Source organism: Lissotriton helveticus, chromosome 2_1 (assembly GCF_964261635.1).
Source record: "Lissotriton helveticus chromosome 2_1, aLisHel1.1, whole genome shotgun sequence".
NCBI classification, from domain to species: Eukaryota; Metazoa; Chordata; class Amphibia; order Caudata; family Salamandridae; genus Lissotriton; species Lissotriton helveticus.
This window is the reverse complement of record NC_136059.1, coordinates 1185928363-1185956231: the sequence shown is the minus strand read 5'-3', so window position 1 is coordinate 1185956231 and position 27869 is coordinate 1185928363. Positions and strand designations below refer to the sequence as shown.

General features: G+C 45.2%; 1 protein-coding gene across 1 annotated transcript in view; it reads left to right on the top strand.

Moving 5' to 3' along the window:
* The window catches only part of LOC144818537 (alcohol dehydrogenase 1-like), a 290421-nt gene that overhangs the window by 133333 nt on the left and 129219 nt on the right, over nucleotides 1–27869 (top strand). The window contains exon 8 of the mRNA XM_078676057.1: nucleotides 20675–20810. Within this exon, the coding sequence (XP_078532183.1) occupies nucleotides 20675–20810 (136 nt within the window). The remainder of the gene's footprint in view (nucleotides 1–20674; nucleotides 20811–27869) is intronic.

Below are 27869 nucleotides of genomic sequence, written 5' to 3'. Positions count from 1 at the left end.
CAGGTGCCCTTGTTGTCAAAGAGCACCCCCAGGTAGGGAAAAACAGAAACTCTGGAAACAACTTCGCCCTTACATGTGAGAGTTTTAACCAGGGCCCTTTTCCTCTGGTGGCCAACAACCATGGTGTGTGACTTGTTCGAATTAACCTTGAGGTCTAGTTGGAACATGAATGTGCCAAAGGCATCCAGGAGCTGCTGGAGACAGACACCGGTGCGGGCTATCAGCACTGCGTCGTCCGCGTATAGGAGAGCAGGGATCTTAACTTCTCCTGCACGCGGAACGTCTCTGGCCGCTCCATCCAAATGACTACCTAGGTCATTGATATAGATTGTGAAAAGTAGGGGGGCCAGTATGCAGCCCTGTCTGACCCCTCGCATGGAGTTAAAACGGGACATACATCTACCTTCTTTTGTGACCCGCACGACTGCAAAAAGCTCTTGGTGGAGTGAAGCCATGAACCCAACCAGTGCCTCATCAATCCCAATTTTCAGAAGGATGTCCCACAACTTGGACCTGTTCACCAGGTCGAAGGCCGAGGAGAGGTCCATGAACGGTAGGTACAGAGACCCCTCCTTGGCCACCGTGTACTTTGAGATCAGCAGGTGTAAGTTGGAGCATTGCTCTATTGTTCCTCTCTTCTCTCGGAAACCGTATTGGATATCGTCAAAACCTCCACAGCTCTCCAAACTATCCCTTAATCTGGCCAAGAGGACTCTGCCTAAGATCTTAATTGCAGAGTCCAAAAGAGATATGGGCCTGTAGCACCCTGGGTCGTCCCGCTGCCCCTTCTTAAAAATGGGGACAATTGTAGAGGTTACCCATGTGATTGGAAGAGGGTTGCTGTTAGCAGCTGTAAATACTCTGGCTAGAATGCCCGGGGAAACATCACTTACAACCAAACCTTTACAATGCACTACCATTACAACGCGGTCATTACAACGCAAACCATTACAACGCATTGCGCTGGGGGGCGCTCTAGGATAGGGAATAGGTTAATTTACTATCCAATAACCTTCCCTAGTGTCCACGGGGACTGGAGTTGGAATTGTAAATTAAACTATTCACTATCCAACACCCAAAAGCGCTATGCGTTGTAATGGTATGCGATGTAAAAACCGCGTTGTAAAGGCATGCGATGTAAAAGCATGCATTGTAACGTCATACATCCGAATGCCCGCCCATAAATCTGGGGAGTGTATATAAAAATCAGCCGGCACCCCATCTGGCCCAGGGGCTTTGTTCCTGGTAGTGGCCAGGATAGCTTTCTCAACCCTGTTAAAACACATGGGGATGACCTCCTGGGCGGTCGTGTTAAACGGCTGGGCAGCCGTACCATTATCTCCGTAGACTGTGCTAAAGTGTGCCAGCCATTTATCATCCGGGATGACACAGTCCAAGGCTAGGTTGGACGAATCAGAGAAGAAAGGCTGGTTAATTACGGCCCAAAATTGCCTGCTGTCCCGCAAGATATCAATAGAAAATAAATTCTCCCAGGCCTCGTATTTAATTTTATCCTGCCTGGCCTTGATAGCTCGTTTATATTCTTTTCTTAAGATTGCAATGTCTGTCCTAACCTTTGGGTTTGCTTTAAGCGCCGCCTTTAAAGATTTATGGGCTTTCGAGCATGAGGCATCAAACCAGCGACAATGTTTATTTTCCCCCTTCCTCAGTTTAGCTGTGAGGTTAGAAGTAATTTTACTGCAAATGGTTTGAAAGGCATCCATTATCTCATGATCTTGAGAGTCTGTGTTCTGACATATCATAACCTGATCCTCGATTTGCGGGAGAATGTTAGCGTAAAAAAGGTTTGGAACCACATTTGCCCACTTGAGCCTTCTTCCCTGGTCTGTTGTGTGTAAAGCAAGCCCTGTATTGATTTGCCCTGGCATCGGACCAATGGAGTCCCCCCAGGCGACCTCCAAAAGAACAGGATTGTGGTCACTGAGGGGAAAGGGGACTGTGCAGTAAAAGATGGCCCTATTAGAAATAGCTGGGGTCACAAATATATAATCGATAATTGTACCTGGGACTGTCCCCTTAAAGGTAGGTGTTCTAGACTCCCCTTCCGTATTCGTGGGTTCGGCGAGATTGAAGTTAGCCAAAAGTTCTTCCAACTCTTCTCCTGATTTAGTATGCTCGAAGTGGGGTCCTTCTGGTCCCGTAACTCCCATAGGGTCGGTTAAGCCACACGTAAGTTCGCAAGGGTGGATATTAAAATCGCCCATAAGCACATATTCATAGTTTGTATGAGTATTATGACTGACTGAATTTAAAAAGGAATCTAGGGCAGCAATATTATTACCACACTAATCCCTATTTCCTGAATTATAAAAATGTATAAACAAAGTACTCTTTGTGGGACTAATTTCCCTTTCAACAATTAAAAAGTTGGGAGAGTCATATTCAATCTTCCTTAAAGGCCCTTTAAGGTCTAGTGAAAGAAGTCAGAAGGCCTCCCCTGGCTCTGCCTGCATTACGGGGGGTTGCGGCACCAGCGAAACTAGTAAACCCATCCAGCCAAAAGCACGTTGAGGTATCCCAAGTTTCCTGTAGGGCAATAACGTTGTGCTCAGATACAAATCTAGACCATTCATTGTCACCAATTTTAGATCTAATTCCTGCGACATTCCAACTGAGGATTTTACATGCTGCAACCCCACTTGACTTGTAACCACACTCATCAGTTATTAAAGCTTCATTATGTAGTCAATCTGTGTCGTCCAAACCGGACAAGGGGGCAAAAGGATTGCTCGTGACCAACCCTCCGCCCTCTACTTGATCCTGGGGAGCCTGGGGGCGAGGTGTCAACGGCGGGGATAAGTTCCATTAAGAATTGTGTTTTTGTGTTATCTAGAACCTTGCTCCTCCCCTGTGATGTCCTCAAGCCCTGCCATCTTGCTTGGTAGTGAGTTAGTTGTTTGGTACGGGCTGGGGGTTGATAGAAAAAACCCAAGGGAACGGGTCTCAGATGGTCCCTAAAAGAGATCGCCGAGCCGTCCCAGAACAGCCTATCGGCCAGGTTGGCCCTACAAAAGTTTATTACCACACAGTCCCCTTGCGTGGTTTTTGGTTTTTTACCGATCCAGCCCACCCTCCTTGCATGGATAATCATGTCTGCGATGTTTTCCCCACAGCATTTCTCTGCGCACCACCTATTCGCCTTAACCATAAGATCCCGGGTTGATTCCCCCTCCCCCTCCATAAGTGGTGGGACCCCAATAAACACTGCTACCAGAGGGGACGCCTCTGGGGGTAGATTAAGTTTATATGTGCTGGGTGTAATTTTCCTATGGGCTGGGGGGCTCATCTGAGGCTGAGGGGATATTTGGTCCACCATGTTAGTAGCACTGGCCATAGTACGAGGGAGAGCAGGTTTGGTAACCTGTGAGCTAACACTTTCATGCCTAGACCTACATGGGGGCTGTGCAGTTAGAATATTACCCGGTGACTCCAAACTCCCTGCACCATCCACAATCGAACCCTTTCTTAATGAGGCAATATTGGGGGGTATGGAATTTACAAGTCTATCTATAAGAGAACATTTCTTTAAAAGGCCTTCCAGACAGGTGTTTAAAGTGTCCACAATGTCTTTAGCAATTCACACAAGTAGGGGTTTGATCCTGGCCACAAAGAGTTCCTCCAGTTTATCTCCTCGAAGGTCGGCTTGTTAACTAGATGTAGTGGTCGTGTTAACACTTTTCCCCTTTTCCGCCTAGCTGGTTGGGGTACTGTCTGGGCGTTCTGTCTTATGGGATTCGTGGGCAGGGCAGGGGTGAAATCCTTACTCTCAGGACAGGGAGGGGGGATTTACTATAGTCACAACAGGGTCCAGGGGTACTGCGGGTAAGTTGGTTGAGGCTAAGGCGTCGGCCTCCAAAGAATGAAGTGATTCGTTGTTAGGGGGGGAAGGAGGTGACAACCCCAGTACATGCTCGGCATTAGCAATCTCCTTAGTTAGAGCCCCCACAGCAGAAGAGAGGTAAGTCAATATAGAGTTAGAGTGTCTTGGCACTTTAGCAATTTTTTCACCCTCCTCCATAGTCGGTGTTTTCTTTCGCTTAACCATTTGTAGCTACAGATGTCAGAGGTGTGGCCCTGCCCCTTCCTGCCCCGGACGGCCACAGACGGCCCGCCCTTTGCCCGGGCTTCGCCCGGCGCCGTCCGCGCACGTCCGCGACGCGGAGGGAGCTCTCGCAGTTTAAGCGCCTCCGGGCGCGGCAGACCAGGAAGTGGGCGGTGCTGTGTGCAGGGCTCGCTAGGAGCTGTAGTTTCCCCCCACAGCGGCCGTGCAGAGTGGAGAGCAACGGCGGCGAGGGAAACAGACAGCATTTGGGCCCCAGGAGTGAGCGCCGCAGCAAGAGTGACCCTCCTGGTAGGTCTTCGGTGTCCCCCGCTCCTTAGTGGGAGCTCTCGCAGTTTAAGCGCCTCCGGGCGTGGCAGACCAGGAAGTGGGCGGTGCTGTGTGCAGGGCTCGCTGGGAGCTGTAGTTTCCCCCCACAGCGGCCGTGCAGAGTGGAGAGCAACGGCGGCAAGGGAAACAGACAGCGTTTGCGCCCCAGGAGTGAGCGCCGCAGCAAGAGTGACCCTCCTGGTAGGTCTTCGGTGTCCCCCGCTCCTTAGTGGGAGCTCTCGCAGTTTAAGCACCTCCGGGCGCGGCAGACCAGGAAGTGGGTGGTGCTGTGTGCAGGGCTCGCTGGGAGCTGTAGTTTCCCCCTACAGCGGCCGTGCAGAGTGGAGAGCAACGGCGGCGAGGGAAACAGACAGCGTTTGGGCCCCAGGAGTGAGCGCCGCAGCAAGAGTGACCCTCATGGTAGGTCTTCGGTGTCCCCCGCTCCTTAGTGGGAGCTCTCGCAGTTTAAGCGCTTCCGGGCGTGGCAGACCAGGAAGTGGGCGGTGCTGTGTGCAGGGCTCGCTGGGAGCTGTAGTTTCCCCCCACAGCGGCCGTGCAGAGTGGAGAGCAACGGCGGCGAGGGAAACAGACAGCGTTTGGGCCCCAGGAGTGAGCGCCGCAGCAAGAGTGACCCTCCAGGTAGGTCTTTGGTGTCCCCCGCTCCTTAGTGGGAGCTCTCGCAGTTTAAGCGCCTCCGGGCGCGGCAGACCAGGAAGTGGGCGGTGCTGTGTGCAGGGCTCGCTAGGAGCTGTAGTTTCCCCCCACAGCGGCCGTGCAGAGTGGAGAGCAACGGCGGCGAGGGAAACAGACAGCATTTGGGCCCCAGGAGTGAGCGCCGCAGCAAGAGTGACCCTCCTGGTAGGTCTTCGGTGTCCCCCGCTCCTTAGTGGGAGCTCTCGCAGTTTAAGCGCCTCCGGGCGTGGCAGACCAGGAAGTGGGCGGTGCTGTGTGCAGGGCTCGCTGGGAGCTGTAGTTTCCCCCCACAGCGGCCGTGCAGAGTGGAGAGCAACGGCGGCAAGGGAAACAGACAGCGTTTGCGCCCCAGGAGTGAGCGCCGCAGCAAGAGTGACCCTCCTGGTAGGTCTTCGGTGTCCCCCGCTCCTTAGTGGGAGCTCTCGCAGTTTAAGCACCTCCGGGCGCGGCAGACCAGGAAGTGGGTGGTGCTGTGTGCAGGGCTCGCTGGGAGCTGTAGTTTCCCCCTACAGCGGCCGTGCAGAGTGGAGAGCAACGGCGGCGAGGGAAACAGACAGCGTTTGGGCCCCAGGAGTGAGCGCCGCAGCAAGAGTGACCCTCATGGTAGGTCTTCGGTGTCCCCCGCTCCTTAGTGGGAGCTCTCGCAGTTTAAGCGCTTCCGGGCGTGGCAGACCAGGAAGTGGGCGGTGCTGTGTGCAGGGCTCGCTGGGAGCTGTAGTTTCCCCCCACAGCGGCCGTGCAGAGTGGAGAGCAACGGCGGCGAGGGAAACAGACAGCGTTTGGGCCCCAGGAGTGAGCGCCGCAGCAAGAGTGACCCTCCAGGTAGGTCTTTGGTGTCCCCCGCTCCTTAGTGGGAGCTCTCGCAGTTTAAGCGCCTCCGGGCGCGGCAGACCAGGAAGTGGGCGGTGCTGTGTGCAGGGCTCGCTAGGAGCTGTAGTTTCCCCCCACAGCGGCCGTGCAGAGTGGAGAGCAACGGCGGCGAGGGAAACAGACAGCATTTGGGCCCCAGGAGTGAGCGCCGCAGCAAGAGTGACCCTCCTGGTAGGTCTTCGGTGTCCCCCGCTCCTTAGTGGGAGCTCTCGCAGTTTAAGCGCCTCCGGGCGTGGCAGACCAGGAAGTGGGCGGTGCTGTGTGCAGGGCTCGCTGGGAGCTGTAGTTTCCCCCCACAGCGGCCGTGCAGAGTGGAGAGCAACGGCGGCAAGGGAAACAGACTGTTAGGGGTGTTACAGGTCATCTTGCGTAATTCAGGTTGTTTAAGGGCTATTTGTGAAATTTTAAATATTGTGAAAACTGATTTTAAAAATTATTTAATATTTATTTTTAAACAAGGGGTTAACCAGTAAATCTAGTTGGAGTGAAACTTGGGAGTTAAATTTGGTTTTAACAATGTTTGTTGTTTTATTAAGCTGTTAAAAAGCTTTCTGTGTAAAGAGGTTTAGATTGTAAGCCCCTTGAGGGTAGGGCTCGCGCAACTCCTCGTGGCTGGCTCGTGACAGGGGAGCATCTATAAATAGATGCCTTTCCCAACTGTCAGTGCTTCGTCTCTAGTTGTTTTCCCTGACGGGTACTTCTGGCAGCGCTCAGCTGTAACAGTCCTTAGAGGTCTCTTTCCGGGACTTTGGTTAAGCTCTTAAGCTTTGAGCTTCAGCTAATTGATTTCTTGCTCTCCGTCGCATTGTTCCGCCTGCCCTTTCCTGACAAGGAGACTCCGTTTTTTCCCTCGGCGGACGTCCCAGCTGGGACAGCGCTTCACCTTTCCCGTGCGTCTGCTTGCGCTCCAAGTCCCAGGTCAGCTGTTGTAAACACGGAGGCTTCTAGGAAAACGAAGCTCCGTTTCCTTTCTGGGCAGCGCGACGGTGACTGCACATCTCTCTTTCCCCCTGGCGCCTGCAAGCAGTTCAAAGCATCAGACATCGTTCAGTCAGCGCGGAGGCTCTTAAAAAACGAAGCTCCGCTTTCTACCGGCAAGTGTGCTGAGATAACGCATTTCCTTTCCCTGGTGCCTGCAGGCAGTTCGAGACTCCTGTCTCCTCAGACAATTTAAAAGGGACAGTAAGATTTTATTTAATTTCTTGTTAATACTTGATATTTATGTTTAGATTTAATTCAAACAACAACTCAGCAAACAAATGTTTTTAAAAGGCGCATAGTTCTTGGCTAGTCATCAAACCTTGGCAAAGTCAAGACAAGACATTAGAGAATATAAGGTATGCGCCTGGGACTTAGTAGAAAGCCAAGAGACTTGAGACTCTTACCTAAGAAGTAAACAAACCTTGGCAAAGTTAAGGAGACAATTGTTCAATAGGTGGTACCATAAGCTTCAGTGTAAATTAAGTGAGACTTTTAATGTATGAACAAAAAAGAAACAAAACTGTTTAACATTGATTGCTGGTTTTAACCTTGAGCAACTTGTAAAGTAGTGGTGGAGGGGTTTTCTTTCCTTCTTATCATCCTACTGCAGATACCCATATTTAGAAGAGATTACAGAAGACTTCAGGTACGAGTTTTTGCATGAAGAATTCTGTTAAGTTCACTAACCAGTTAATTAACTAACGCACTGTCTTTTACGAGAGGTCACATTTTTGACATCAATCTTATTTTTAAGGGTCAAGAGAGTGACGCTGAATAATACTGATATAAGAGTGTGTGAACTAAGGCCGCAAGAGTCTATGGTCAGTAATTGAGCTTTTAAGATCATCACTGTATTAAGGAGGTAATTTAGTAAGTTATTGATGTATTGATGGTTAATCTTTTAACTTCAGGAACTATGTTGAACCAGTAGCTCATACCAAGTAGACAGTTGACGGCCTGGAGCACAACCAAGAGAAAACAATTACCGAAGACAACATTTCTTTATTTGTTGTATGTTTGTTTTCTCGGTCCACTTCCCCTTTCCCTTCGGGGAAAGTTAAATCGGTCAGTGTTGATTTCCTGACTGCTTTGATTTAATCCGGAGGGAGTTGGGAGTTTGCAGCTTTGGAAGAAACGTCAGGAGTGCTCTCAGGGCTCGCAACAGAAGACGAAGCCTCAAAATTTAAAAACGTTTCTTTCAGAGCCTGCAAACTCACCCTCATGGATGTTTCACAGTTGTCGCAATTAGTGCAAAAAATGACAGGAGAGATGGAGAATTTACGATTGGAAAATCTATCGCTCCGCCAGGAATTGGAAAAAACTAAAGCGGAATTTTCAGTCTGGAGGGATCCTTCGAAGGAGAAAAGATCGGTCCTAGCGCCTACAAGATTTGGAGCTGAGGCTCGTCAGTCGCATTCCTTGGGAGATCAGTTAGAAGGGCAACCTGTTCAGGTCACTGTAGTTACTCCTACACCTGTTCCGTTGGCAAATCCAGAAAGGTTTTCGGGGGATAACAGTAGGTTTGCAACCTTCTTTAGTCAGTGTCAATTGCATTTCATGTGTAAACCCCAAATTTTTTCTTCAGATTCTTCTAAGGTAGCATTTATAATTTCTTATCTTGGAGGGGTAGCTGCAAATTGGGCAATGCCTTTGGTTGATAATAATGATCCGCTACTTCATAATTTGCAAAATTTTAAGTTAGCCATGTCCAATTTGTTTGCAAAACATACCTTGGTTCAGGCATCTGATAATGAGTTGTTGAGTCTTCGTCAAGGGGCTAAGGATCTTATCTCCTATATAACTACTTTCAATAGACTTCTGACGGAAACTCATTGGCCAGAAGAAAAAAGAATTTCTTTATTTTATAGAGGTTTAAGAGATGAATTGAAGGATTCTTTGGCACACATAGTTAATTTACCTGGGGATTTTAAAGAGTTTCAGGATCTGGTGGTGAAGCTTGATCACAGGTTGGGTGAACGTAAGAATGAAAGGACAAGAAGTTCTTTTAGAGTGGAGAAAAAAGAATCAGATGTTAAGAGTTCTTTAGCTGAACCTGTTCTATCAGGTGGGTTTAAGGGGCCATTAACTCCTGAAGAAAAAGAACGTAGGCGAAAGGGCAATTTGTGTTTGTATTGTGGCAGGTCTGGACATTTTGCTAAAGATTGTACTGTTAAATCCACTAAGAAAAAAGTTTTAGCAATCGAAACTCCGGTGGTAAATCCGTCGGAAAACTAAAATGCTCGAGGAAAGTTGAGATCGTTTCCTTGAGAAAATCTTCGTCTAAGGTCTCTCAGTTTGTCACTAATATTACTACACATATTCCTAAACATTTCACTATTCGGATGGTTTTTATTTTAACTACTCTTCAAAGGCATAGTATTCCTGTTCTGTTGGATTCTGGGGCCACTGGAAATTTTTTTGATATTAGTTTTGCTGAGAAATTGAATTTAAAATTCATTGCCAAGAAAGAACCAGAGCCCGTGAGGGCTGTTGATGGTTCGGTCTTATCTTCAGGAATGATTAGATTCAACACTGAACCATTGACTTTAGTGGCAGACAATGGTCATACGGAAAAGGTAGTTTTTGATCTAATTGATGCACCGACTTTTGGGGTCATTTTAGGCATTCCTTGGTTGGAATTACATAATCCCAGGATAGACTGGATTAAAAGAACTGTTACCCTAGAATCTTCATTTTGCAAGTTACATTGCTATCAAGAAACAAGAGATCCGGTAATGCCGCTTTTTTGTGCTACTCTTAATGCGGAAGTCAGTAGTCTCCCTATTGAGTATAAGAATTTTGCTAAAGTTTTTGATCCTGTTGAAGCAACTAAGCTCCCACCTCATAGAGTCTATGATTGTAGGATAGATTTGGTTCCAGGAGCTGTTCTACCGTGTAGCAGGATATATGCTTTAACTGAGCCTGAAAATGATTATTTGAGAAAATATTTAGATGAGCTTTTAGAGTTAGGTTTTATTCGGCACTCCACTTCCCCCGTCTCGTCTCCGCTCTTCTTTGTAGCGAAGAAGTCTGGAGATTTGAGAGCTTGTATCGATTACAGAGCTGTTAACAAAGCAACAATTAAAAACAGATATCCGTTACCATTAATTCCTGTACTTCTTAACCAAATCAAGGGTTCCACCATTTACACTAAACTTGATCTGAGAGGTGCTTATCACCTGATTAGAGTTAAGGAGGGTGATGAGTGGAAGACCGCTTTTCGTACGAAATTTGGTCTTTTCGAGTATACTGTCATGCCATTTGGTCTCTGCAACGCCCCTGCTGCCTTTCAGTATTTTATTAATGAAGTTCTACATGACTTATTGGATGTCTGTTGTATAGTTTATATTGATGACATTTTAATCTATTCAAAAAATTCCGAGGAACATGTGCAACATGTTCAAGCTGTCTTACAGAGGTTAAGAGATCATTCCCTGTTTGCTAAATTCGAAAAATGTGTATTTAATGCTTCCAAGGTGGAATTCCTGGGTTATTGCTTATCTCCAGAAGGTATCCATATGGATCCTAAGAAGGTTGAAGCGATTATAACCTGGCCAATTCCAGTTACTATTAAGGATACACAGAGAATTTTGGGTTTTGCTAATTTTTATAGACGATTTATTTCAAAATTTTCTGAAATTGTTACTCCTATTACTCAATTATTGAAAAAAGGGAGAAAATTTTCTTGGACTGAAGAAGCAGATCAAGCCTTTTCTTTGTTAAAGAAGGCTTTTACTTCAGCACCGATTTTGGTTCATCCAGATCCAGATAGGCCTTTTTTCGTTGAGGCTGATACTTCTCAGACGGCTATTGGTGGAGTGTTGCTTCAAAAGGATTCAAATTCTGGTCATTTACACCCAGTTGCTTTCTTTTCCAGGAAGCTTTTAGTAGCTGAGCAGAATTATACTATCGCTGAACGGGAACTTTTAGCTATTAAAGATGTGTTTCAGGAATGGCGACATCATCTTTTAGGTGCTAAACATACTATCACAGTATTTTCTGATCATAAAAATTTACAGTTTTACTCTACTGTGAAGGCCTTCACTCCTAGACAGATGAGATGGTTACAGTTTTTTAGTGAATTTGATTTCTTGATTACCTATCGGCCAGGGAATAAGCAGTTGCTGTCTGATACTCTGTCACGGTTAGTTTGTGAGAGAGATTCTAATCTTGTAAATGAACCACCAAGCATTTTACCTAAGGAAAAAATAGCTGCTGAAATTCATTCTGAAAGTTTTTTAGAGTCTGTTAAAGCAGAATTAAAGAAATTTAACATTCAAGAATGGTTATCTAAAAAAGGAAATTCAGTCAGAGAAGGTTTGTTTTTTCATGATAATAAATTATTTGTTCCCACTAAAAAATTACAAGATGAAGTTATGCATTGGAATCATGACCTGGCTATTGCTGCGCATCCTGGCATTAATAAAACGTTAGATCTATGTCAGCGTCATTTTTGGTGGGAAAAAATGATTCTTGCAATTCAGTTATTTGTAAAATCTTGTCCAGTTTGTTCAAGACAAAAAGCTTTACATGCAGTTCCTATGGGTTTACTTTGTCCAATGATTATTCCCCCCCAGCCTTGGCATACCATCAGTTTAGATTTTATTACTGATCTTCCTAAATCTAATGGTTTTACTACTGTTTTGGTGGTAGTTGATTTGTTGTCTAAAATGGGACATTTTATTCCATTACATAAAATCCCCACAGCGGTTGAATTTAGTGCTGTATTTTTATCAAACATCGTTAAGCTTCATGGTCTTCCTTCTAAGATAATTTCTGACAGAGGCCCTCAATTTATATCTAAATTTTGGTCGCAATTATGCAAACAACTGGGAATTGAGTTGGCCTTGTCTTCTTCTTTTCACCCACAAACTGATGGTCAAACTGAAAGAGTTAATCAGCATGTTGAACAGGGGCTACGATGTTTATTAGCTAATTCCTCTGGTCATTGGGATGAAGTTTTGCCCTGGGCTGAATTTTCCTATAATAACACCACCCATTCTGCCTTGGGTTGTTCCCCTTTCTATTTTCTCACTGGTTTACATCCCAGATCTCTTCCTATTCTTTTACCAGAGGACCAACAATTCATGCCGGCTGTGGCTGATAGATTGACAGCATTGTTGAATATTCAGGAAAAGGCTAGAAAACAATGGATTAAAAGTAAAATTACTATGAAAAGAACTGCTGATTCTCATCGCAGATCTGCACCTATTTACAAAGAAGGTCAATGGGTTTGGCTGTCTACAAGGAATATTCAGTTGGAGGGTCCTAGAAAATTGAAACCTAGATTTATTGGGCCTTTTCAAATTGAAAAAATTCTGAATCCTGTGTCTCTAAGGTTAATTTTGCCTGATGAATATACTATCCATCCTGTATTTCATGTATCTCTTTTGAAACCTTTTGAACCATCTACTCGACCTGATAATCCACCCCCGCCTGTGGTTATAGGGGATCATGTTGAGTATGAGGTTAAAGCTATTTTAGATTCAAAGAGAATTCGGGGTACCTTGTTTTACCTGGTCGATTGGAAAGGGTATGATCCTTCGGAACGATCTTGGGAACCTGAAAGGAATGTTCATGCTCCAAGAATTGTCAGGTCCTTTCATGCTTTACATCCTGATAAACCTCGTCCTGTAAGACGACCTTTGGGGGGAGGAACTGTTAGGGGTGTTACAGGTCGTCTTGCGTAATTCAGGTTGTTTAAGGGCTATTTGTGAAATTTTAAATATTGTGAAAACTGATTTTAAAAATTATTTAATATTTATTTTTAAACAAGGGGTTAACCAGTAAATCTAGTTGGAGTGAAACTTGGGAGTTAAATTTGGTTTTAACAATGTTTGTTGTTTTATTAAGCTGTTAAAAAGCTTTCTGTGTAAAGAGGTTTAGATTGTAAGCCCCTTGAGGGTAGGGCTCGCGCAACTCCTCGTGGCTGGCTCGTGACAGGGGAGCATCTATAAATAGATGCCTTTCCCAACTGTCAGTGCTTCGTCTCTAGTTGTTTTCCCTGACGGGTACTTCTGGCAGCGCTCAGCTGTAACAGTCCTTAGAGGTCTCTTTCCGGGACTTTGGTTAAGCTCTTAAGCTTTGAGCTTCAGCTAATTGATTTCTTGCTCTCCGTCGCATTGTTCCGCCTGCCCTTTCCTGACAAGGAGACTCCGTTTTTTCCCTCGGCGGACGTCCCAGCTGGGACAGCGCTTCACCTTTCCCGTGCGTCTGCTTGCGCTCCAAGTCCCAGGTCAGCTGTTGTAAACACGGAGGCTTCTAGGAAAACGAAGCTCCGTTTCCTTTCTGGGCAGCGCGACGGTGACTGCACATCTCTCTTTCCCCCTGGCGCCTGCAAGCAGTTCAAAGCATCAGACATCGTTCAGTCAGCGCGGAGGCTCTTAAAAAACGAAGCTCCGCTTTCTACCGGCAAGTGTGCTGAGATAACGCATTTCCTTTCCCTGGTGCCTGCAGGCAGTTCGAGACTCCTGTCTCCTCAGACAATTTAAAAGGGACAGTAAGATTTTATTTAATTTCTTGTTAATACTTGATATTTATGTTTAGATTTAATTCAAACAACAACTCAGCAAACAAATGTTTTTAAAAGGCGCATAGTTCTTGGCTAGTCATCAAACCTTGGCAAAGTCAAGACAAGACATTAGAGAATATAAGGTATGCGCCTGGGACTTAGTAGAAAGCCAAGAGACTTGAGACTCTTACCTAAGAAGTAAACAAACCTTGGCAAAGTTAAGGAGACAATTGTTCAATAGGTGGTACCATAAGCTTCAGTGTAAATTAAGTGAGACTTTTAATGTATGAACAAAAAAGAAACAAAACTGTTTAACATTGATTGCTGGTTTTAACCTTGAGCAACTTGTAAAGTAGTGGTGGAGGGGTTTTCTTTCCTTCTTATCATCCTACTGCAGATACCCATATTTAGAAGAGATTACAGAAGACTTCAGGTACGAGTTTTTGCATGAAGAATTCTGTTAAGTTCACTAACCAGTTAATTAACTAACGCACTGTCTTTTACGAGAGGTCACATTTTTGACATCAATCTTATTTTTAAGGGTCAAGAGAGTGACGCTGAATAATACTGATATAAGAGTGTGTGAACTAAGGCCGCAAGAGTCTATGGTCAGTAATTGAGCTTTTAAGATCATCACTGTATTAAGGAGGTAATTTAGTAAGTTATTGATGTATTGATGGTTAATCTTTTAACTTCAGGAACTATGTTGAACCAGTAGCTCATACCAAGTAGACAGTTGACGGCCTGGAGCACAACCAAGAGAAAACAATTACCGAAGACAACATTTCTTTATTTGTTGTATGTTTGTTTTCTCGGTCCACTTCCCCTTTCCCTTCGGGGAAAGTTAAATCGGTCAGTGTTGATTTCCTGACTGCTTTGATTTAATCCGGAGGGAGTTGGGAGTTTGCAGCTTTGGAAGAAACGTCAGGAGTGCTCTCAGGGCTCGCAACACAGACAGCGTTTGCGCCCCAGGAGTGAGCGCCGCAGCAAGAGTGACCCTCCTGGTAGGTCTTCGGTGTCCCCCGCTCCTTAGTGGGAGCTCTCGCAGTTTAAGCACCTCCGGGCGCGGCAGACCAGGAAGTGGGTGGTGCTGTGTGCAGGGCTCGCTGGGAGCTGTAGTTTCCCCCTACAGCGGCCGTGCAGAGTGGAGAGCAACGGCGGCGAGGGAAACAGACAGCGTTTGGGCCCCAGGAGTGAGCGCCGCAGCAAGAGTGACCCTCATGGTAGGTCTTCGGTGTCCCCCGCTCCTTAGTGGGAGCTCTCGCAGTTTAAGCGCTTCCGGGCGTGGCAGACCAGGAAGTGGGCGGTGCTGTGTGCAGGGCTCGCTGGGAGCTGTAGTTTCCCCCCACAGCGGCCGTGCAGAGTGGAGAGCAACGGCGGCGAGGGAAACAGACAGCGTTTGGGCCCCAGGAGTGAGCGCCGCAGCAAGAGTGACCCTCCAGGTAGGTCTTTGGTGTCCCCCGCTCCTTAGTGGGAGCTCTCGCAGTTTAAGCGCCTCCAGGTGCGGCAGACCAGGAAGTGGGCGGTGCTGTGTGCAGGGCTCGCTGGGAGCTGTAGTTTTCCCCCCACAGCGGCCGTGCAGAGTGGAGAGCAACGGCGGCTAGGGAAACAGACAGCGTTTGGGCCCCAGGAGTGAGCGCCGCAGCAAGAGTGTAGGTAAGTCTTTGGTGTCCCCCGCTCCTTAGTGGGAGCTCTCGCATTTTAAGCGCCTCCGGGCGTGGCAGACCAGGAAGTGGGCGGTGCTGTGTGCAGGGCTCACTGGGAGCTGTAGTTTCCCCCCACAGCGGCCGTGCAGAGTGGAGAGCAACGGCGGCGAGGGAAACAGACAGCATTTGGGCCCCAGGAGTGAGCGCCGCAGCAAGAGTGACCCTCCAGGTAGGTCTTCGGTGTCCCCCATTGACAATGATTTGTAAAGAGTAGCACCTCATTCTTTGAATGATGTGTTCCACTGGGCATGTTCAATCTCAGTAGCAATGTCTGTAATAGATTAGGTACCTGAACTGCACTTTGGGGTTGTATGATATTACAACGCATACATTTACAACGCATGCCTTTACAACATAGTTTTTACATCACAAAATCCTTTATAACCCATTCCATTACATTGCATGACACTACATCACATTTTTAGAAACTACCTTCACAACACATTCCATTACATCGCATAATACCTTTACAACGCATACCATACATTGCATTTATGGTGAGTATTGGATAGTATAGGGGTAGAAATTACTATTCTAACTCCAGTGGGTGCAACAGTAGGGTAAGTGTTGGATAGTGTAGGGGTAAAAATTACTATTCTAACTCCAGGGGGTGCAACAGTAGGGTAAGTGTTGGATAGTGTAGGGGTAAAAATTACTATGCTAACTCCAGGGGGTGCAACAGTAGGGTAAGTGTTGGATAGTGTAGGGGTAAAAATTACTATTATAACTCCAGGGGGTGGAACAGTAGGGTAAGTGTTGGATACTGTAGGGGTAAAAATTACTATTCTAACTCCAGGGGGTGCAACAGTAGGGTAAGTGTTGGATAGTGTAGGGGTAAAAATTACTATGCTAACTCCAGGGGGTGCAACAGTAGGGTAAATGTTGGATAGTGTAGGGGTACAATGCGTGGTAATGGTACACCTTGTAATGCCTGCGTTGTAGTGACATGCGATGTAGTGTCATGCTTTGTAATGTTATGCGTTGTAATGCCTGCGTTGTAGTGACATGCATTGTAAAGGATGTTGCGATGTAATGACTGCGTTGTAAGTGTAGTGCGATGTAATGACTGCGATGTAAAGTTTGTTTCCCACACTTAGGGGATGGTGTGTGTTGCCATTGCATGCTGCACTCTCATCCACCTCAGCCTCAAATTTCCACCAGCATTGATAGGAGTAAGATGAACATAGCGGGAAGGAAAACGGAAGCTGGTCTTTAGGATGAGAGGTGATGAACTGCATCTATCCTGCACCTATGTGAAGGAAAACAGGAAGAATATATTCATCAGGGTAGAATTACTAGCAATTTATGCCAGATTTGTGTCACACAGTGATGCAGACCTGCTTAAACTGTTAATTTGGGATTTGCTTTCCAACGCAAAACTTTATTTCCAGTAGAAAGTAGGCCTAAAATAAAGCAAAGATCCCTAACTGTACTCTGCATTGCTTTGTGCAAAGTAAGCATCTCATAGGAGATACATTGGTGTTCCCACTCTCCCACCCATGGGTTTTCATGCAATACGATATACTAACAGTGGTAGACGGGGCTTTGTGACAAAACCAACAAGGCTTTGAAACAGGAGTTAAAAAGGAGAAATAGTTTAATTTCACCTAAGATATCCAAAATTGCATTTTGTGCTGTGCCGAACTGTACAGTTATCTCCTAGAGCGTGTAAGTCATTATTATTAATCTTGGTGTTTTTTTCCTGGTCCTGACACCAGAATCTTCCTGGTGGGGATGGATAGGAAACATTCCTTTATAAAAAAGACCTACTCCGTCAAGACATTGGACAAAGGATTCTGTCATCCGAGCCAACTGGGAATCCATCGATAGAATATTTACAGTCTGCCTGACTCTGAATGAGGCTGGCAGACCAAGAATTTGGCGGACAGGGTACTCTGTCATGTTTGTGACGGGTGCCCTGTCCATCAAACTCTAAATCAGGCCACGAGTCTTTGGAGTAGATTAGGAGGAATTCTGTCGTACTTAGATTTTTTTGTAGGTAAAATGACCATATCTCATTAACTGTTTTTTTTAGATAGCTTTTTTAGTGCTGAGTTGTTAGATTGGTTTTATACATATAAGTGTGTATCATCAGTGTATTTTACTATGCTAATTTCATAATCTCTCAGTATTACACCTGATATGTCTATGCAAATATTGAATGGGTGTGGCAAGATGATTGAACTTTGCAGCACCTTACTGCTCAGGCGTATTGCTGCTGATCTATAATAGTCCATGTTTACAAATTGCAAATGTTGGGCCTGGCCCTCTCTGCAGGGTCACCACCAAACATTTTGCCTCCCCCCCCCACTTTTTACAGAATTCATTTTTGTAGGCCTTAGGACTCTGTGTGCTTTACCAAACCTAACCAGTGCTAAAGTACTTGTGCTGGCTCTCCAAAACATTGTAGAGTGGTATACCATATACCCAGGGCCTGTAAATTAAATGCTACTAGTGGGCCTGCAGCACTTATTATACCACCCACTTAAATTGCCCTTTTCAACGTGTCCCAGGCCTGCCATTCCAGCCTGACAGCAGTGTTAAGCTGCCATGTTGACTTGGCATTTAAACACCATTGCCAAGCCTTAAACTCCCCTTTCATTACAAATACGTCATCCCTAAGGTAGGCCCTAGGTAGCCTATAGGGAAAGGTGCTGTGTAATTAAAGGCCTGGGCATGCACTTTTACATTTTTCATGTCCGGGTAGTGAAAAAGATGACATTCGTTTTTTCACTACTGTGAGGCCTGCCCCTCCCTTAGAAAAACGTTGGGGACTCCTTATTATATTTAATAAGCTGTCATTTAATTTCCAATTGAGAGAGGGTAGGCATTTCATGTTTGGTGTCTTTGGAATTGTGGTGATGAGCCCTATTTAATCGTAAACTCAGGTTTTTAACCACAATTTTAAAAATACCATTTTTAGAAAGTTGGCATTTTTTTGCCCTTTGCCTTTTTGTGCCTTTTGCTTGGCCTTTGTCACATGACTGGGTGTACACAAGGTCGCAGAAGAGTACTTGGAGGAGGGGTGGCTTATGGAAACACATGCCCGTTATGGGGAAGGACACACTTTCCACATTTGAGGTGGGTGACTAGGCAAAGTATGCCCCTATGAAAGTCATAATTGTTGCTAAGTTTAGGCTGACCCTTAAGAGGTACAGGGATTGCCACAGACTCCCAAGTCAATACTAGGTAGATTTTATGGACCGCTTTTCCAAGGCACTGGATGGTTGGTTGAAAGGTATTGAAGTAAACACTTTTGATGGTCTGTACAATCTAATTTCAACAAAGCCATATTCATTGTTTTCCGGAACTACGCCAATACTTACTTGACTCCAAGCTTACTGATCCCAGGGAGCTTCTGTGCAAGGCACACCTCTGAATGAGTATCATAGTGTCTGAGATTGTACCTGGGAATGATCCTAAGGAGGGTGGTTCAGGGTCCCCCAATAGGGTCAGGGGGATACATAGTGAGCCAGGCATGCACCAGTTGAGTGGGGGAAAGGGTTCCCATGCCCCTCTTAAGATTTGGGGGGTTCCGGTCGGCAGAGACCCTGGGCAACCCATTCCTAACCCTATTGCCTTGATCGCTCCCAGTTGGGGCTCAAGCAAAGGGCCTGGTCTATGACAAGAAACCACCCAATGGCAGGAACTCCACACTAGAGGCCCATATGTCTTTAGGGGAAGGTAGTACCCAGCGGCAGGTGGTAGGTTATGCCCTACTCTCTCCAAGACTAAATAGGTGATCCTTGGTGGTGGTTGTCCTCATTTCATCATATCCAGGTGAATGAGGGCCCAGCCACTCCTCTGAAGGACACCAGGTCCAGACTGAGTCAGATGTCTGATCCAAGCCATAAAATGTGCCACATCAGTTTTTTGGCCATTGTGGTACTTTCTGCCTACTGCTATGCATCAGTGAGCAAATTAAGATTTTATGCTGCACAGATGGGGTCCACAATGACGGAAGGGTTATCCATGGTTCGGCCCAGTGGCTCAGGAGAGTGTGGATAGAGGAAGTCAACAGTATTCAGATAGGCGTAGAACTGACCAGTGCCCCTTGAGTAGAGGGACCGTGTCCATGTTCTATTGCCTAAACAGGGAAGCTTATCAAGGTATTGATTAGTTCCTCCTCGCTTGAGGCTGGAGGGTGGGTTGTGCTGGATCCGTCCCTCTTTGCAGGGTCACCCCCAAACCTTTTGTCTCCCCCCACCCCCCACACTTTCTGCTGAATTTGTTTTTGTTGGCCCTAGGACTCTGCACTTAACCACAGTCAACCAGTGCTGAAGTGCTTGTACTTGCTCCCCAAATCATCGGTAAAAGCCAACACTGGCTTTTACCCAATTAGCATATTTTCGTTGGGTTTGAGTAAGATGTCTGATCCAAGGGATGAAATGGTCCACATCAGTTTTGGCCATGGTGGTACTGTCTGCCTACTGCGATGCATCAGTGAGCAAATTAAGATTTGGTGCTGCACAGATGGGATCCACAGTGAGAGAAGGGTTATCCATGGTTTGGCCAAGTGGATCAGGAGAGTGTGGATAGAGGGAGTCAACAGTATTCAGATATTTCGCTTTGGTGAATAGCGTTGATCATTGTGGGTTATTCTTTGTTTTTCTTTGTCTGTTCAGGGCATTAGGTGTTTTTTGAAATTTTACATTTCTCTGCACTTTTCCTAGTTGTCTCGTTGTTATTTTGCTCTTGTTTGTTCTTTGGTGTACCATGCTGCACACACCTTGATTTGATGCATTTTGGTGTTAGCGCAGCAATGTTGTTTATGATCTTTAGGATACATTTACACTAATTATAACATCTTCAGTGGAAGTTAACTTTGGTTTTTGAAGAGGTATATTTTCAGACATCTTCTTTGTTGTTTTCTGGAACTTCAGGAATTATGTTGAAAGGTAAAATAAGATGATCTGCCCAGCTGAATTCTGAAAGTTAATCTTTGGTTATAATACGGGGGAACTAGATTAAAGCAGAGTGTTTGCAATGAGTTGATTAATTTTTTCGTTTTGATATTTATTTATAGGTCAAAGCAGCTTAATGATGGGAAGTCTGCAATAGTACAGTGCTAGATTTTTCTATGAATGCCTGCAAGGTCTTTTCGGTTTTAGAGGTATATCTTTTATCCATTAACCACATCGCTGCTTACTACTTTCCCCTCCTGTGCTGGACAGCAACGAAAACGGGTGTTCAGCTCGTCATGAGCACCTGAGAGGTATATGCCATGACGAGCTGAGCTCGTCATGAGCATGGAAGGGGTTAACTGCAAGTATTTCGAAGGTCATATGGGATATGGGGGAGAGCCGCATTTAATGATTGAAAAGTTGATCTAAGTCGAATATCCTCTTATACGGAAGTTGAAAAGCCATTAACATTTAAAACTTAACTTTATTTTGATCAAGTTATGTGTGTAGGTACATTACTTCATTGTGGAGTGGAAGTCTAGAATGAACACATATTGTATTTTTTTGGTATGACCATGTTGAGGGACCATGTTGAGGTTTTCGTTTGTTTTCCTTGCAGGTTACTGCGCTGATGTCATGCCAACCTGGACATGGAACTTGTGTCATTGCTGGAATGGCTCCCCCAGGAGAACTGTTGTCATTTGACCCAATGCTGATCCTCTCAGGGCGCAAACTGACGGGATCTTTTGTTGGAGGTAAGGCTTGATAAGCAAAAATGTTATAACGCGATTTCCAAATATTCCTTTACATTTCACAAGTGAGTAAATTCGAAGAATCTGCATTAAAAAGGGGGTTGCCATGCAATCTTAACATCACCTAGAATGTGATTTTCTCTTTATGCCTAAATCACTTTTGCAGGGTCCACTTCACACATACATCAGACTTAAGATTATTATTATTATTTTTTTTTTTGTCCTCCTATGCCACCTAGGTTCTGATTGTGCAACCTGCCGATATACAAACACCATGCTGTCTCAGTTCTTTCAACTGGTGGGGAGTATAGAAATGGAACGTGGCCTTCATCCCACAGCAATAGTGTATAAACCGGCTTTGCAAAGACAGAAAACCATATGGAGATCCCAGAAGTGCAGCCAAAAAGATGCTAGAATAGCATCACTGTCCAGCTATGCCCAGTGATGGGGTTGATGGCTTAATCATTGGACCTGGGGGGGAAAAAAAAAAAAAAAAACCCAGGTTGTCAATGGTCCCACCTCTGAAGATACCAGAATGATCTTTTGTCGCTGTTCCCAGCTCTAGCCAAGTCTAGCCTGGAGACCTGTAATACAGAAGTGTACCAATCATTAATCGAGGGAGGAAGAGAGTCTTTCCACTTCTTACAAATCTCTCTCCTAGCAAGCAGCATAGTGTAGAAAATCAACTTCCTTGCTGCTGCTGGAACACTGTCCACAATGCCAAAGATTACAGAGGTGAGGTCTAGAACAATGTTAGTACCCAGTGATATCGAGAGGGTCTTACTTATGGCTTCCCAGAACAGAGAAAGAAGAGGACACTCGAAAAACATGTGTGTGTCAGCTGCGGCTAACAGGCCACATCTCGCGCAAGCCACCCTATTTCCCTGATTAAATTTGGAAAGTCGTTCGGGCGAATAATAAGCTCGATGGATGGTAAAGATATGGTTTCTACGTAGCCATGCTGGTTAACAATGTCTCACATCATACCGCATGATGTAATCCAAAGGTCTTGCAAGTTGGGGGTAATTAAATGCGGTGTCCAAAGCTGTTCCGGAAGCGAAAATTCACCATCCAGTTCTTCCAGGATTAGTTTATACCAAAATGAGATCTCCTTCTTAGTGGGAGATTTGTCAACTAGAAGAGTGATAAGGTTACTATGTCTACCCAGTGGAAACCTAGTTCCTCGAGATGGTGAAGCTTTATATGCACTGGACCAACTCAATATTTGCATGTATTTAAATCTGGAAAAGTTTGGGCCAATTTTATTTCTTAAACAGTCCCAGGGTAGCAGAGTGCCATTATCAAATAGATCTCCCCATACCAGAAGTCCAGTATCTCTAATAGATTGCGCAAGTGTATCTCCCAGCCACGCCGGACACTCCGGAAGACCCCACAGAGGCGTTCTACAACCGTAGGACCCTATTTTGATACCTTTAGTTAACTGGGCCCAAATTCTTGCCATACCCCATAAAACTTTCAGTTTGACTTTTTTTAAAAACTTAGGATCTCCGAATTTAAAAAGAAAACCTGACTGGCTCACCCCCTCTGCCATCAATAAAGTAGAAAAAATGGAACCAACTCCATGATCTGATGGATTCTTTAATAAAATCCTAGCGTGAGATAGCTGGAAAGCCCAAGCATAGATCTGCAGGTCCGGGGCTACCAGCCCACCCTTATCTCTGCGTCTCCTGATTTTCTTCCAAGAAATTCTGCCGAGGTGATTATTCCAAATGAAAGTATTAATGTCAGCCTGTAATTTTTTAATAAGAAGAGGTTCAAAGTATATAGGAATAATGTTAAATAAGAAGGTAATCTTCGGTAGAATAGACATCTTAACAAGATTAATTCTACCCAACAAAGACAACGGGAGATGGGCCCAGTTCTGGAGCAACTTGCAACATTCTTTAGCTACTTTCGAGAAATTTTTAGTAGCAATCTGATCTATGTCGCCAACAACATCAAGGCCTAGATACCTCATCTCCTTACCAGGCCGAATGGCTTCAGTAAAGGAGCTCTGATCAATGTTCCAGGTCATCATCTCAGTTTTTAATGTTTTGATCTCGTAACCGGACATCTCCCCAAACTCCGATGCTAATTTGAATATTGCAGGAAGGGCCGAGTGGGGTGCGGACGTAAAGATGAGAATATCGTCCGCATATAGGGCCACCTTTCTCTCCCAACCCCCGCATGTGAACTCTTTGATGTCAACACTGTCCCTCAAACTCTGGGCAAATGGTTCAACATATAAATCAAAGAGAAGTGGAGAGAGTGGGCAGCCCTGCCGGGTTCCCCTCGAGATGTCAATAGGGTCAGATAATACACCATTTACCAGAACACTGGCCTTAGGATTCCGGTATAAAAGTTCGATAGCACGACGGAATCTACCTCCCACGTTGAACTTTGCCAAGGCCTCCGACAGGTACAACCAGTTGACCCTGTCGAAGGCCTTGGTGGCATCCAACGTTAGAGCCGCGAGTGGAAGAGATTTGAGAAGCGCCAGATCTACAGCTCCTATCAAGTCGTGTGTCAGTTGGAAGAGTTTACGTCCTTTGATGAACCCCTTCTGATCCGGATGTAAAATGAAGGGTGCAACTACGGCTAATCTATTTGCAAGTATGGATGAGAATATCTTGTAATCTCCGTTTAAAATAGAGATTGGTCTATAAGAACCACATGCCGTTGATGGCTTCCCAGATTTTAATATTACAGTGATAGAAGCGCTATCCCATGACTCCGGAGGAGGCGCCCCGTACATAAGAATCTGATTAAACAGGATTGTCAAAAAGGGGACAAGCTCCTGCTCCAATGTTGAATACATTTCTGCTGGCAGGCCATCTGGGCCAGACGCCTTCCCTTTCTTAGCAATCTGGATGGCTCTCCTCACTTCATCCTCCGAGATTTCGGACTCTAGCTTCTCACTCTGGCTTACAGATAAACATGGGAGGGAAATTTTACCAAGCCAATCCCTAATGGTAACAGCATCTAATGTTTTATCCTCCCGGTATATGGCTTAGAAGTATTCTTTGAAAGCTGCTCTAATATCAGCATCCACAGATAAGGGGAGGTCATTAACTTTAATCAGGTCAATGTTGTTACGTGCCTGATCCGTTTTGGCCTCCCATGCCAGTAATTTTCCAGCACCCTCCCCATACTGGAAATGTGCAAGCTTGCTGGCCTCCCATCTTTCTTGTAATCTCAGGTTGAGAGTTGAGGCCAATTGACCCTTTAAGGAGAGTAATCTTTCGTGCAAAGGTATCAATGCATCATCCGAGGAACTAGCCTTGGAATCAATCTCCAGCTGGACCATAGCTATATTCGCCTCCACCGAGGCAACGGCCTCTCTATACTCCTTTCTTCTATAGGCCACTTTAGCTGTAATTAGGCCTCTCAGAAACGCCTTAAGAGAGTCCCAGAAAATTCCAATATTAGCAGAGCCAACGTTTGTACTCAAGAAGTGCACTACCTCCGTTTTTATAAATAGTATATCCTCAAAATGAGAGAGTAGTGAACGGTCAAAAGACCAGATCCTTGCCGGCGCTGTCAAAGGAGTTGTGAGTTCCAGTTGCATGGCTGAATGATCTGATAGATGTAGGGGAAGGTATTTAATGATCTTAACAGTGTCTACCAACGTCTGGTTAATTAAAATGTAATCTATCCTTGATTGGTGATGATACTTATAGTTCCTAAATGAAATACCTTGCTGCTAGCCTGCCCTTAATCTCCAGATATCCACATATCCATATTGCTTCATTGCATTTATCAAAAAGGATCTTGACTTCGACGGGACTTTAGACCTGTTATTAGGATTTTTATCCAATATAGGGTCCAAAACAATGTTAAAGTCCCCTGCCAATATTGCTGGCTCTGGGTAAGACAAAAGATGGAAAAAGATGGTTCTCAAGACAGATGGGTCATCTTGATTAGGCCCATAATACCCCACTATTGTTAGTTGGAATCCCAAAATAGATAGAGAAGCAATAACCCATCTACCATCGGGGTCCACTTTTGAGTCTAAGATCTTGATTTTAAGATGTTTCTTAAAAATAATTGATACACCTCTAGAGGTCAAGGACTGAGAAGTAGAGATCGCAAAATCAATCCATTTATTAACCTTGACCAATTCGTCGATTTCAACCTGAACCAGATGCGTCTCTTGGAGGATGATAACCTGAGCGTCTGAGTCACGAAGATACTGGAGAAGTGTTCTAGCTCTAGGTTTAGTACTCAAGCCATTAACGTTCCATGAGATTATCTTTAGTTTAGTCATCATAACTGTTCCGAAGACCTCCCCGTCTCAATTCAAAATAAGAGTCAGCACTATACTGAACCCCCCCTTCAAAAGTTATCAGCACATCACAAAAAGGTATATAACTGACTAAGCATAATACATCATTATATTGGCAAATGAGGAATTTTCTAGTGATTTTTAACCCCCCCTCAACCCTGTGCCCTCTCCACCCTCCACCCCTCCCATAGAGAACCCGTGCTGTATCTAACCGTATCAAGTCCAGTAGATGGCACCCCTACCTCGGGTTGCTGCCACCCCTATTCCCCTGGAAAGAAAAAAACAGTAAAGTCAAAGTTTGAAATAAAAAAAATTTAAAAAAAATTCCCTATCTTAAAGTGAGTAGTGCGTGAGAAACAGATACTTAAGAGGAATAAGGTACAAGATTTAACAGCCAATTGTCTTGTTTCCACCTTCTACCCCACACATTTCCCACTCCTAGTTTTTATTTTAATTTTTTTCCGTTTTGTTCTTTTTTTTTCTATTTTTCCCCTTTTTTCCCTTTCTTTTCTTTATGTATTTTTATATCTATACACATGATTATATACTTTTTCCATTTTTTTTCCCCTTCTTTCCTCTTTTTCGTGCGTTTTTAGTGTTTTAGTATTTAGTATTTAGTGTTTAGTATTTAGTTCGGATATTTTCTTTTCCTTTCCACCTTTCTTTTAAGATCATGCTTTTACTTATTGCAAAATAGATATAAACACCAGATACTACTACCAGACGATTAATCTATATCAGTAGGAGATCTGGGTCTTATTTATCTGATCCCTTGTTTCCTAGGTCCAAAAGGAGCTCATCGGCAGCTTGAACAGACCTGATATTCATCATCTTATTGTTGTACATAACCCTTAATGAGGCTGGGAATATAAGCTGGGCTGTTGCACCTAGTTTCTTAAAGGCATCTAAGCGCTTACCAAACTCCCTTTGCTTTTCCAGCGTGACCCTACATAAATCTGACCTTATAAGAAAAGTAAAGCCCTTACCAGGTAATGACCTTTGTTTTAAAGCCAGATTTAGAATCTGCTCCTTAAGAGCGTAGGTGTGAAAATTGACCAAAATTTTACGAGGTTTCGACCTTTGTGGATTTAGTCTAAAGGGGTCCCTGTGGACCCTCTGGATATCAGTAGCCAAGACCTCTAGAGATTGATCCAAGGAAAGAGAATCTTTTAGTAGAAGAACAACGAACTTCTTAATATCTGATCCTTCTGTTCCTTCTGGGATGTTAAGAATGCGGATGTTACCCCTTCTAGCATTGTTCTCCTCCATTCTGTCTATTAGGGTCTGATCCTCTTTCTTTAGTTTGCCAATATCTTCGATTGCCTTATCCAGATGTAACGACATCGCCCCAACAGTCTCTTCCAAGACACCAGTTCTGGAGGTTAACCCATCTATTTTATTGTCCAAGGACTCGCATTAGTTCCGAATCTCTCTCTGTATAGATGCAGACTCTTCAAACCCCCTTTTAATGTCGCGAGATAAGGTGGAAAACATTAGTAATAAAGAGGCTGCTGTAATGCCTCCACCCTCCAGGGGTAAAACATAATCAGAGCCCAGGTCTGAAAGCTGCCGTTGATCTAGGTCTAAATCAGAACATCTGATTAGCGGGTATGGCCCCCCTGCTGCCTCGATACCCGCATTTGCCGCGGCTGCAGTTTCCTCCAAAAGAGAAGTAAGAGGGTCATTTGGTCTATCTCCTACCCCCATATATGGTCCGGCAGCGTTTTTTAACCCATCGGCCCCCAATGCGTTAATAGTGATGTCTATAGTAGCCTGAGCTGCATTGATCAGAGGGTCGGTGGGTGAGATGTAATCTGACAGAGGCATGGCTGTATGGACAGGGTGCTCAGGGGGCTCATCTACACCAGCTGCAGTAATTGGAGTAATCGGGGCTTGACCATCTGCCAGAGGGGTCTGGTCGGAAGGGTTTGGGGCTAATGCAAGATTCTCAGTAGATGACATATCTGATGCTGAAAGTACTGGTGTAGCCTGAGACTCAGTGAGGTTCAATACTTGTGGTATTGCTTTGAGGTATGAGCGCAGCGACTGAGTGATTTTAGAACTTAAGTCACATGAAACAGCGGGATTACGTTTAGTTTGTGCTTTCCCTCTGACTGTCCTTCTATTGCCCTTTGCTTTAATTTCAGTTGAAAGGTATGAAGAGAGTTTATTACCTACGGAGGGCGATACAGCAGGGTTAATGCTTATGCTAGTGCTGGCGCTGGAAGGAGACTCCCCTGATAGTATTTTGGCCGACAGCTTGCCCCTTCTGTAATTTTTTCTCCCCTTACCTTTAGGCTGTAACTGTTGATGCTGATAGCGCTGCTGGTGGTGCTGTGAACAAAAAGACGAACCTTTGTTGGAATTTTTAACCCCTCCGGAGATATTTTGCTCTTCAGACTCATTGAGAGCGTCGTCTGACTCCTCGGTCTCTAAGGCGTCCACTTCAAGCCGTGTACATGGTCTCGTAAGTCGAGCCGCCGAAACGCCAGACTCAGCGCATGAAGCGTGCAACAACTGCGAGCCTTTCTCCCGCGCCGCAGCTCCAGGGCTGCTGCAGACCACCTCCGCAAGGTTGGCGGCGTTATCAGGGGGCTAGAAGCTGTAAGAGTAGGCGGCGTGCGAGCTCCGTCTACTCCGCTCGCCCCTTCAGCCTTAGATACGCCGACCAACAGCCCCGTCATGGAGATTGAAAGCAGACTTTTCTTTTCAGTAAAAAGTATGCCGAACAAATCATCACTCAAAGCTTCTCAATTTCTATACCACCAAGTGAGATG